The 12776-nt window shown below is 39.9% G+C and overlaps 1 protein-coding gene across 1 annotated transcript in view; it reads right to left on the reverse strand.

Annotated features, from left to right (window-relative positions):
- Positions 1-12776, reverse strand: part of TTC21A (tetratricopeptide repeat domain 21A) — a 161512-nt gene that overhangs the window by 22881 nt on the left and 125855 nt on the right. Inside the window, exons 26-27 of the mRNA XM_053713784.1 lie at positions 9778-10002; positions 7585-7705 (exon numbers count right to left, since the gene is read on the reverse strand). Coding sequence (XP_053569759.1) covers positions 7585-7705; positions 9778-10002 — 346 coding nt within the window. The remainder of the gene's footprint in view (positions 1-7584; positions 7706-9777; positions 10003-12776) is intronic.

Genomic DNA, 12776 nt, shown 5'->3' on the forward strand with positions numbered 1-12776 from the left:
AACACAGGCTTGATTCTGGTCAGAGCCTGACAAAAGGACTGAACGTCTGGAACATCTGCCAAACGCTTGTGTAGTAAAATCGATAAAGCAGAAATTTGTCCCTTTAAGGAACTTGCTGATAACCCCTTCTCCAATCCTTCTTGGAGAAAAGATAAAATCCTGGGAATCCTAACTCTACTCCATGAGTAGCCCTTGGATTCGCACCAATAAAGATATTTACGTCATATCTTATGGTAGATCTTTCTAGTGACAGGCTTACGTGCCTGAATCAATGACCAAATCAGAAAAACCCCGCTTAGATAAAATCAAGCATTCAATCTCCAAGCAGTCAACTGCAGAGAAACTAGATTCGGATGTTGGAAGGGTCCCTGAATGAAAAGGTCCTGCCTCAATGGAATCTTCCACGGCGGCAGAGAGGACATATCCACATGTCCACTAGATCGGCATACCAAGTCCTGCGAGGCCACGCAGGCCTGATTAGAATTACCGAAGCCCTCTCCTTGCAATCACCTGGGAAAGGAGAGCAAACGGTGGAAACACATAAGCTAGGTTGAACGACCAAGGCACTGCTATCAGCAGTGCATCTATCAGTTCGGCCTGAGGATCCCTTGACCTGGATCCGTATCTTGGGAGCTTGGCATTCTGATGAGACGCCATCAGATCCAATTCCGGTCTGCCCCATCTGAGAATCAGGGTGGCAAAGACCTCCGGATGGAGTTCCCACTCCCCCGGATGAAACGTCTGTCTGCTTAAAAAGTCTGCTTCCCAGTTGTCCACCCCTGGAATGTAGATTGCTGACAGATAACAAGAGCGAGCCTCCGCCCACCGAATTATCTTGGATACTTCTGTCATCGCTAAGGAACTCCTTGTTCCTCCCTGATGATTGATGTGAGCAACAGTCGTGATGTTGTCCGACTGAAAACGGATGAATTTGGCCAAAGCCAACTGAGACCAAGCCTGAAGCACATTGAATATTGCTCTCAATTCCAGAATATTGATTGGAAGTAGAGACTCCGACCGAGTCCACACACCCTGAGCCTTCAGGGAGTTCCAGACTGCACCCCAACCTAGTAGACTGGCGTCCGTTGTCACTATCACCCATGAGGGTCTGTGGAAGCACGTCCCTTGGGACAGATGATCCGGCGACAACCACCAAAGAAGAGAGTCTCTTGTCTCCTGATCCAGATCTATCTGAGGAGACAAATTTGCATAATCTCCATTCCACTGCCTGAGCATGCTTGTTCTCAGTTGTGGTCTGAGATTAAAACGAGCAAACGGAATGATGTCCATTGCCGCCACCATCAATCCAATTACCTCCATGCACTGAGCCACTGATGGCCGAGGATTGGACTGAAGGGCTCGGCATGTATTCAGAATCTTTAACTTTCTGACCTCTGTCAAGAAGATTTTCATGGATATGGAATCTGTTAGAGTTCCCAAGAAGGGAACCCTTATCTGTGGAACTTTGTCAGATGGTAAGACGACGCCTGGATCAGAATATCGTCTAGATAAGGCGCCACTGCAATACCCCGCGGCCTGAGAACCGCCAGAAGGGACCCTGGAACCTTTGTGAAGATCCTGGGTGCTCTGGCCAGCACGAAGGGAAGAGCCACGAACTGAAAATGTTTGTCCAGGAAGGCAAACCTTAGGAACTGATGATGATCCTTGTGGATAGGAATGTGAAGGTATGCATCCTTCAAGTCCACGGTAGTCATATATTGACCCTCCTGGATCAATGGTAGAATTGTTCGAATAGTCTCCATCTTGAAGGATGGGACTCTGAGAAACGAGTTTTAGACTTTTGAGATCTAAAATGGGTCTGAACGTTCCCTTTTTTTGGGAACCACGAAAAGATTTGAGTAAAACCCCTGCCCCTGTTCCAGTATTGGAACGGGATTAATTACTCCCATAGTAGAGAGATCTTTTACACAACGTAAGAACGCCTCTCTTTTTATCTGGTCTACAGAAAATCGTGAAAGAAGAAACCTCCCCTTTGGGAGAGAATTTTTGAATTCCAGTTGATACCCTTGGGACACGATTTCCAGTGTCCAGGGGTCCTGAACATCTCTTATCCACCCTGGGTAAAGGGAGAAAGTCTGCCCCCTACTAGATCCGGTCCCGGATCAGGGGCCGCCCCTTCATGCTGTCTTGGGAGCAGCAGTGGGCTTCTTGAGCTGTTTACCATTGTTCCAAGCCTGGTTGGTTCTCCAGAAGGTCTTGGCTTGAGCAAAATTCCCTTCCTGTTTAGCGGAAGAAGAAGCGGGGACTCCTTTGAAGTTCCGAAAGGAACGAAAATTATTTTGTTTACACCTCAGTTTAGCTGCTTTATCCTGAGGTAGGAGACGACCCTTACCTCCCGTAATGTCAGAAATGATTTCTTTCAAGTCAGGCCCGAATAGGGTTTTCCCTTTGAAAGGAATAGCCAAAAACTTTGACTTAGATGACACATCAGAAGACTTTAACCATAACGCTCTACGCGCTAAAATGGCAAATCCGGCATTCTTAGCCGCCAACTTGGCAATCTGAAAGGCGGCATCCGTAATAAAAGAATTAGCCAGCTTAAAAGCCTTAATTCTATCTAAAATTTCCTCTAAAGGAGTCTCAGTCTTAAGAGACTCTTCTAAGGCGTCAAACCAGAAGGCCGCCGCAGTTGTAACTGGTAGAATGCAGGCCGTCGGTTGTAAAAGAAAACCCTGATAAATAAATAACTTCTTTAGAAGACCCTCCAACTTTTTATCCATAGGGTCTTTGAAAGCACAACTGTCCTCAATAGGAATAGTAGTACGCTTAGCCAGGGTAGATATAGCTCCCTCCACCTTAGGGACTGTTTGCCAAGAGTCCCAGATGGTGTCAGCTATGGGATACATTTTCTTAAAATTAGGAGAAGGAGTGAACGGGATACCCGGTCTTTCCCATTCCTGTGTAATAATTTCTGAGATTCTCTTAGGAACCGGAAAACATTAGAGTAATATTTGTCCATCTTACACAATTTCTCTGGTGGAACCACAATAGAGTCACAGTCATCCAGAGTCGCTAAAACCTCCCGAAGTAACAGGCGGAGGTGTTCAAGCTTAAATCTGAAGGGCATTACGTCCGAGTCCGTCTGAGGTAACACACTTCCCGAGTTGGAAAGTTCCCCCTCAGACAGAAGTTCCCTGACCCAAAACCCTGTGAGGGTACCTCGGAAATAGCCATCAAAGTATCAGAAGTCGCAGGAATTAGAGTGGCCTCTTTCCTGCTGCGTTTGCCCTGCAACACTGGCAAATTAGATAAAACCTCTGTAAGGGTAGATGACATAACTGCAGCCATATTCTGCAGAATAAATGAAGTGGACGCAGTTGAGGAACACGGCGTCGCTTGGGTGGGCGTTAAAGGTTGTGACACTTGGGGAGAAAGTAGCGGCATACCCTGATTCTCATCAGTCTGAGAATCATCCTTAGACATATTTGCATTAAAGAAAATCTGTTCTTTACATTGTAAGGCCCTTTCAGTACATGAGGGGAAAAAAGTAAGAGGGGGTTCCACATTGGCATCTAAACACATAGAACATGTATTTTCCTGAAGTTCAGACATGTTAAACAGACTAGCAATAGCAATAATAGTCGTTCTTTACTTGATATATTGAACTCTGAAGTCAAAACATATACTCAAAAATTTTGAACTAAAAGTGTACTGCGCCTTTAAATAATAAAAGCGCAACAATTTTTCTGATATTGAACAAAACAACGTTTGCAGCAATAAAAAATGCTTTTATGTGCCCAAATTAACTTAACAATATTGCACCGCTTGCTTGGTTATGTAATATAACAATTTATATCAATTTTATCAAATTTAACCCCTGCACCTCGCCACAGCTCTGCTGCGCCGCCTACCTGCCCCCAGATCACACTGATTCTGCTTAGGTAGCGCTCCTAAGTCTCTCTGTACCCCTTCGTGTACAAAACAATTTAGGCCCCACCGGAGCCCTGGACGTTGCTGCCGATCCGGATTAATACTGCGCGACTGAGCGCGCGAAAATAGGCCCCCCCCCCCACCGTGGGCGTAACTCGAGACGTACTGAGACCCGCATGGGAAGTAAACCAGCAAGTCGGTTTCCCAACTTAAAAAGTTAAAAAAGGCATGTGCCCCTCTATACATACGCATCAATAATAAAGCGCAACCTTAATGAAAACTACTCTCTCAGGCCAGTTATAGTAATATAATAACGACAGCCCTAGACAGCAAACCGCATCACCCAGCGTCAGCCCACATAGAACATAACACACCAAACATACTGATAAGTGATCAAAATAAAAAGGGAATTCCAGGTACACCATTTCCTATACATATAGTGCATACTTATTACTCCTCCCCAGAAAGGGAATAATGTCAGCCTGTTCTGATGTATCAAGTCTCCCCAGAAACAAATGACTGAACATACCTCAATGCTGCTTGTAGCATGACACGGTTCTCCATACTGAAGATATTCCTTTACACTACCTTCAACTGCTCTGTGGGAACCAGCAGGATCTTAGATAATGTTTGCTAAGATCATCAACATCAGGGCAGAAAAATAAGATGTCTCCACTCCTCTTAGGAATTAAGTGACTGACGATTTCTCCCTGAGAAAAATAGTACTCACTGGCACAATTTTAAAATAAAAAACTTCTTGATTGAAGAATCTAAACTAACACCTCACTTTACCTCTTCCTATCACTAACACAGGCAAAGAGAATGACTGGGGTGGGAGGGAAGGAAGGAGCTATATATGCAGCTCTACTGTGGTGCTCTTTGCCACTTCCTGCTGACCAGGAGGCGTAATCCCATAAGGATGAAATCCGTGGACTTGTCATATCTTGTAAAAGAAAAAAGAGAGTCTGCCCCCTACAAGATCCGCTCCCTGATTGGGGGCCAACCCTTCATGCTGACATGGAATCAGCTGAAGGCTTTTTAGATTGCTTTCCCTTATTCTAGGACTGGTTGGGCTTCCAGGAAGGCTTGGCTTGATCTTGTTTGGAGGAAGACTTGCCTTTAAAGTTACGAAAGGAATGAAAATTACTCTGACGTCCCTTCTGCTTATTCTTTTTTTCTTGAAGAAGAAAAGGACCTTTCCCTCCAGTAATATCTAAGATAATTTCCACCAAACCAGGTCCAAACAAGGTCTTGCCCTTGTAAGGAATAGCCATGAGCTTAGATTTAGATGAAACATCAGCAGACCAGGACTTTAACCACAAGGCCCTGTGGGCTATGACCGCAAAACCAGAAATTTTGGCTCCCAGTTTAATAATCTGTAAGGAAGCATCTGTAATGAAGGAATTGGCTAACTTGACAGCCTTAATCATGTCCTGGATCTCCTCAAAAGGGGTATCTGTCTGAAGAGATTCAGACAACGCATCAAACCAGTAAGTCGCAGCCCTGGTAACATTGGCGATACACACCGCAGGTTGCCATTGTAGACCCTGGTGGATATACATCTTTTTAGTAAAGCCTCCAATTTTTAATCCATTGGATTTTTAAAAGAACAACTATCCTCTATGGGAATAGTAGTCCTCTTGGCTAAAGTGGAGATTGCTCCTTCTACCTTAGGAACCGTCTGCCACGACTCCTTAATAGAATCCGCTATAGGAAACATCTTCTTAAAAGTAGGAGATGGAGAAAAGGGAATACCAGGTCTTTCCCATTCTCGAGCAATAATCTCCGCAGCACGGTCAGGAACCGGAAAAACCTCCACCGCAGAGGGAACATCAAAGTATTTGTTCAATTTACAAGACTTTTTAGGATTGACTACGATAGTTGTATCGGAGTAGTCCAAATTATCAAAAACCTCCTTAAGTAATAAGCGAAGGTGTTCTAGCTTAAATCTGAAGGATACCACGTCAGCATCAGAAGAAGTAATTACACTGTCTGAGTCTGAGATTTCCCCCTCAGATGCTACCGACATGTCTTCTTCCTCAGGCTTATGGGAAGGGACACTCTGGATAGCCAGAACTTGATCAGAAACCTTACTAACTTAAATTTCCTTTTACACCTTCCCTGCAACATGGGGAAAGCTGACAAGGCCTCAGATACCACAAGGGATACCTGGGAAGCAGGATTGCAAGAGGAAACACAGGGCACTGTATGTGGAGACTGAAAAAGTTGGGACGCTTGAGGAGAAAGCTGCGGCATATCTGCAACAGGAGACACCTGAACAGTAATTGCCTGGGATAATAGTGGCTCATGGTCAAATATTTTATCCCTATAACTTAAAGTTCTCTCAATGCATGAGGAACAAAAAGGAACTGGGGGTTCCACCTGAGCATCAAAACATAACTTAAAAGCAGCAACTTCGCCTGGGATAATGGTTTGAAAAGACTCTTGATCCATCTTATGTAATAAATAAGGATAAAGTATAAAAATTCTTTATTTGAAAATAAAAAATAAATGTGTACTGTGTCTTTAAATAGAAATGTGTGTTAGCGCGACAAACCAAATAGACCTCAGGCTACCTATACACCTCAGTAGCTTTACTGAGGTGCCTACCTGTCCTGCAGCTCACAGAGTGACTTCCCTCACAGAAGAAACAATCCACTTTTCAAATACAGAGCGGTTACAGAGCCCTAACTGCTGAAAAAAACGGCTTACAACAGTAATCTCCATGACCTGTTGTAAGCCGTTTTTTTCAGCAGTTAGGGCTCTGTAACCGCTCTGTATTTGAAAAGTGGATTGTTTCTTCTGTGAGGGAAGTCACTCTGTGAGCTGCAGTTAAAGTATAAAAACAACTATAACACACTGAGCCACCATAAATCACCTCACAGTCTCAATGTCAAAACTGCCTAAAAGAAACCTCAAACATGAAGGTTTAATAAAGTCCCATATTAAATAAGATAGCTTTTAGCTGTAACAAGTGCCAGCAATCTTCTTGCAAAAGAAAATTAAAATGGCACTTACCTGAAAGTGCTGTCCGGCAGCAGGACAGCTCACCTAGTTTGAGAGGGTGCAGCACCTAACATGGACCTGTGAAGAGAGAAAAACTGAGTAAACCTAGTAAGGATTTCTAGTTAGGGAACCAGATTCTTGAGAAAACGCAGTGAGGATTGTACCTCACAAGTTCTCAAGTGCTCAAAAGCCACCACTGCCCTACTGAAGAGACTGATGTGGACTAGGCTAGATCCCAGAAAGTAACAGAGTAAGTTTACTCTGCTAAAAAAAAAAAAATCTTGATTGAAGAAAACTTCTCATCAGACACTTAAACTTCACCTCCTCCTTGCACTACAGGCAAAGAGAATGACTGGGGGATTGTGGGTAGGGGAGTGATATTTAACAGCTTTGCTGTGGTGCTCTTTGCCTCCTTCTGCTGGCCAGGAGTGATATTCCCAACAGTAATTGATGATGATCCGTGGACTCACCGTGTCATTAGAAAGAAAAGTGTATTTTTTCTCCCTGAGCATTATATTGTAATGTTTATTTCACCCTTTAAACCAGAGCACTGCTTTGCACAATACACAGCTCTCAAGCTAAAAATCATGTGAACTCAAAGCCTAAGACTAAGTACAAGACCAAGTGCAAGACTAAGTACAAGACTAAGATAATCTCTGGCATACGGCAATAGAGTAGAGCACTCACCAACAGAAGGGTTGGACTGACTGCTGTATTTCCATGCAAGTTGGTAGTTCTCTGCAGCATCTTTGTACGATTGTTCTTTCTCCATAATATAACCCAAATATTCATATGCTTTACAGCAAGACTGAATTAAAAAACAAACGGAAGCTTGGTTAATAATATTCTATAGATGAATGGACAGTGTATCAAGACAGTATCACAGTGATTATCTGTTAATAACATATCATTAACCTTTTTAATCGTATACAAATAATAAGAATTTTTCCTAAAAGGCAAACATACAGTTTTTTATCTTAAAAAGTAATGAATGAGTAGTGTGTAAAGGATATAAAGCAGCTTGGCGTGTTTAATGTACATAGATGGTGCTGGACTATAATGATCAGACCACTGTTAGACGCTAAGTGCAGGTAAACTATGAATTTGTATCATTAAGCTCTTGCATGAATAAGGCCCTCAATGTATTTGTTTGACAAATGTTGTCTTGTCTCTAATAAGTATTGTATCACTGTATCTATTGTATCCATGTACAGTGCTGCAGATTTTTTTGGCGCTTTATAAATAAAGTATAAAAATAATAAATAATATTAAATAATTTTGCAGGCAGAGAGGGGGTGCAGTAAATTCATCTGACTAATGCTGATTGCTGTGTCTCAGAGGTTACAGAGATTTTAGTGCTTGCTAATAAGGTGATGTCAGGACATTTACTAAAAGTGTACTTCTCATTGGTAATATTAAGCACAAGAAGTATATCAGATCATTGCTAATGGTTTCAGATGAAAAAATATAATTATTAATGTTTATCACAACTGCAATGTGTATTATTTTGGTCTAATAACCATAGAATAGCATAAAATACTTTGTTACAACTGAGAAATTTGGATATCGCAACCAGGATATCCAAAGTTCTTGTTACAAATTAGGCAAATGAGTCAAGTGGTGGTGATAGTGTTTGGTTTTTGCAAATCAATTGCAGCCAATATGGTGTTAATGCATTACAAACAATCACACACACCTAGTATCTTCATTTATTGCAAGACTGCAGAAAAAAACCTTGTAACAAGGTACGTTGTGTAAATATTAAATATAAAAATATTGAACAAAATATGAATAATTATTAATAATTATTATAGTTACTGTAAAATATACATAAATATTTAAATTCTTTTTAGAATTTTTAATAACATCTATAATTATTAATAATTCTTATTTTTTTGCAATATTTTATATTTAATATTTACATAACGTGCCTTAAGATAATTAATTCTTCACCTGCTAACCTGACACCGCAATAGACCTACAGCGCAAAACACAAAGACATATTTCACATTACAATGTTCTTCACATAGAATAAAAAATATTTTTATTTTTAAATATATATTTCTATATATATCTGATGATGTTAATGTAAAATATATATGTTTATGAATATATACAGGTATAGATAAATAGAAATATCTATTTCAAATAAAAATAACATTTTCCTGTATGTGAAGAACATTGGAATGTGAAATAAATAACTCCTTTCGGGTATAGTGATGTGGTTTTAAATCAGTGTTGGGTTAACGAGCAAGCGATAAGTATTCATTTTTTAATTTAAAGGGATAGTAAAGTCAAAATTAAAATGTCATGATACAGATAGAGCATGTCATTTTAAACAACTTTCCAATTTGCTTTAATCATCTAATTTGTTTTGTTCTCTTGGTATTCTTAGTTGAAAGCCAAACCTAGGTAAGCTCATATGCTCATTTCTAAGCCCTTGAATGCCACCTCTTATCTGAATGCATTTGACAGTTTTTTTTACAGCTAGAGGGCGTTAGTTCATGTATTTCATATAAATAGCATTGTGCTCATGCACGTGAAGTTATTTAAGAGTCATCACTATTTGCCTGAAATGCAAGTCTGTCAAAAGATCTGAGTTAAGGAGGCAGTCTGCAGAGGCTTAGATACAAGGTAATAATAGAGGTTAAAAAGTATATTTCTATAACAGTGTTGGTTATGGAAGGGGTAATAAAGGAAATATCTATCTTTTTAAACAATAACATTTTTGGTGTTTACTATCCCTTTAATATACTGTATAATAATTAAATAATAGATAAATAGGAAGTAAAGACTCATTTTAGGGGATTGTACTATTGAATATAATTAAGCTTCTTACAGTAAAGACAACTTAATAACATCTGCTTTTTTTTCTCATACCTTATTATAGAGTAGGCAGCGTTTCAGCAGTTCAGTTGAAATATCGTACTTTCCAGACTTGATGTATACGTCAGCCAACAGCAACCAACTCTTTTCCAGATCATCTGCATCAGTCAAGGACCAGGTTATTTTTGACAACCTCTTCAGCTGGTTCCTGGCTCGTGGAATTTGTTTGAGAATCATGTAAGCCTGGGCAACGGCTAGAATAGCAGGCACATTTTCTTTCTACAAACATAAGCAATATAATAAAGAAATCAGACGTGCATACCGCATTAACTAAGATATTCTTTGAATTTGTGATGGAGACATGCAGGTTCTAATGAAAACATTTCTCATTGGGGAAAAAATCATCATAAAAGAACGTCTGGAAAGTATTGGTATAAAATGAAATGCTTGTTAGTTCTATGTCAAAATTTTCCCCAAGACCCAGTGCCATGATACCACATACCTTCGCAACCCTATTTTTATGCTTGGTATGAAAAGAAATATACAAGATAGCTGCAATTTTTGTCAAAGTGACTAAAATGTGTGCGTCATTTATTCCTGATAGTAGTTAAACTTGAAAGTGTTGTAAAAGGTAATAAACACACACACACTCTCATACAACACACAGCACACACACTCTCATACAATACACACACAAACCACACACTATCATACAACACACATAACACACATCAACCTGACATGGAGTACAGCCAATAAAATTAGTTTGTAGAATGAGTCTCGAGCTGTCTTGATTGTGAGACTACTTATCATAGGCAGGCGCGGTACACAGATAAGGTTGCTTGACGGTCCCAGCGTGACGTTAAGAGAGAGCTCTCGCAGTAAGTAAAGACAGAGCAAGGCTGTATTTGTTAAAGAGTGTGGCTGATTTTTAAAGCTGTATTATTTGTGTCAAAAATATAATTTTCAGCCAGAAGGTCCTATTTGTGTAAAAAAAAAAAAATACAATTTGCAGCCAGCAGGTCCTATTTGTGGCAAAAATACAATTTGCAGCCAGCAGATCCTATTTGTAGCAACAATACAGTATGTGCTGGACTATTCTTTGTGTTTTGTGTGCTGGACTATTCTTTGTGTGTTTTAGTGTGCTGGGCTATTCTTTGTGTTTTTGTGTGCTGGACTATTCTTTGTGTTTTGTGTGCTGGACTATTCTTTGTGTGTTTTAGTGTGCTGGGCTATTCTTTGTGTTTTTGTGTGCTGGACTATTCTTTGTGTGTTTTAGTGTGCTGGGCTATTCTTTGTGTTTTTGTGTGCTGGACTATTCTTTGTGTTTTTTTGTGTGCTGGACTATTCTTTGTGTTTTAGTGGGCTGGACTATTCTTTGTGTTTTAGTGGGCTGGACTATTCTTTGTGTTTTAGTGTGCTGGACTATTCTTTGCGTTTTAGTGGGCTGGACTATTCTTTGTGTTTTTGTGTGCTGGACTATTTTGTGTTTTTGTGTGCTGGACTATTCTTTGTGTTTTTGTGTGCTAGACTATTCTTTGTGTTTTTGTGTGCTGGACTATTCTTTGCGTTTTAGTGGGCTGGACTATTCTTTGTGTTTTTGTGTGCTGGACTATTCTTTGTGTTTTTGTGTGCTGGACTATTCTTTGTGTTTTTGTGTGCTGGACTATTCTTTGTGTTTTTGTGTGCTAGACTATTCTTTGTGTTTTTGTGTGCTAGACTATTTTGTGTTTTTGTGTGCTGGACTATTCTTTGTGTTTTTGTGTGCTGGGCTATTCTTTGTGTTTTTTTGTGTGCTGGACTATTCTTTGTGTTTTTTTGTGTGCTGGACTATTCTTTGTGTTTTTTTGTGTGCTGGACTATTCTTTGTGTTTTTGTGTGCTAGACTATTCTTTGTGTTTTTGTGTGCTGGACTATTCTTTGTGTTTTTGTGTGCTGGACTATTCTTTGTGTTTTTGTATGCTAGACTATTCTTTGTGTTTTTGTGTGCTGGACTATTTTGTGTTTTTGTGTGCTAGACTATTCTTTGTGTTTTTGTGTGCTGGACTTTTCTTTGTGTTTTTGCGTGCTGGACTATTCTTTGTGTTTTTGTGTGCTGGACTATTCTTTGTGTTTTTGTGTGCTGGACTATTTTGTGTTTTTGTGTGCTGGACTATTCTTTGTGTTTTTTTGTGCTGGACTATTCTTTGTGTTTTTGTGTGCTGGACTATTCTTTGTGTTTTAGTGGGCTGGACTATTCTTTGTGTTTTAGTGGGCTGGACTATTCTTTGTGTTTTAGTGTGCTGGACTATTCTTTGTGTTTTTGTGTGCTGGACTATTTTGTGTTTTTGTGTGCTGGACTATTCTTTGTGTTTTTGTGTGCTGGACTATTCTTTGTGTTTTTGTGTGCTAGACTATTCTTTGTGTTTTTGTGTGCTAGACTATTCTTTGTGTTTTTGTGTGCTGGACTATTTTGTGTTTTTGTGTGCTGGACTATTCTTTGTGTTTTTGTGTGCTGGACTATTTTGTGTTTTTGTGTGCTGGACTATTTTGTGTTTTTGTGTGCTGGACTATTCTTTGTGTTTTTTGAATAAATACATTATTGTAATTATTATTATCAAGACTGGTGTTTTTTTTTAGTTAGGTGAACACGGCACTTAGAATAAAATTAGAGGAAGACCTTGCCTTACAAACGTCTGCCCACCCCTGTGCTACACAATAAGTCACAAAGTACATCCAATCAAAGAGAGCAACAACACATGGCAGTGGTGACATCAAAAGGCACAAGTGGGAAAAATCAGAACTGAGTACCAAGCAACCTATGTCTAGTCTTATGTGCATATTAGCTATTTTTACTTAACCCTTTGAGTGCTAAGCACTTTCCCACCTGGGTGCTAAGCACATTTGAGGGTTTTTTAATTTTACATTTTTAATATATTTTTTTTTTTTACTTTTTTTCTTTTCATTTCAGATCCCCAAGATACACTGTTGGAAGGGTTAGGCGATTACCTTTCCAATGGTGGGTCTTGGGGGTCTGTAGCTGCTTAGATGCCATAGATACAGGCTTCTAAGCG

This window comes from Bombina bombina, chromosome 5 (assembly GCF_027579735.1).
Source record: "Bombina bombina isolate aBomBom1 chromosome 5, aBomBom1.pri, whole genome shotgun sequence".
NCBI lineage: Eukaryota > Metazoa > Chordata > Amphibia > Anura > Bombinatoridae > Bombina > Bombina bombina.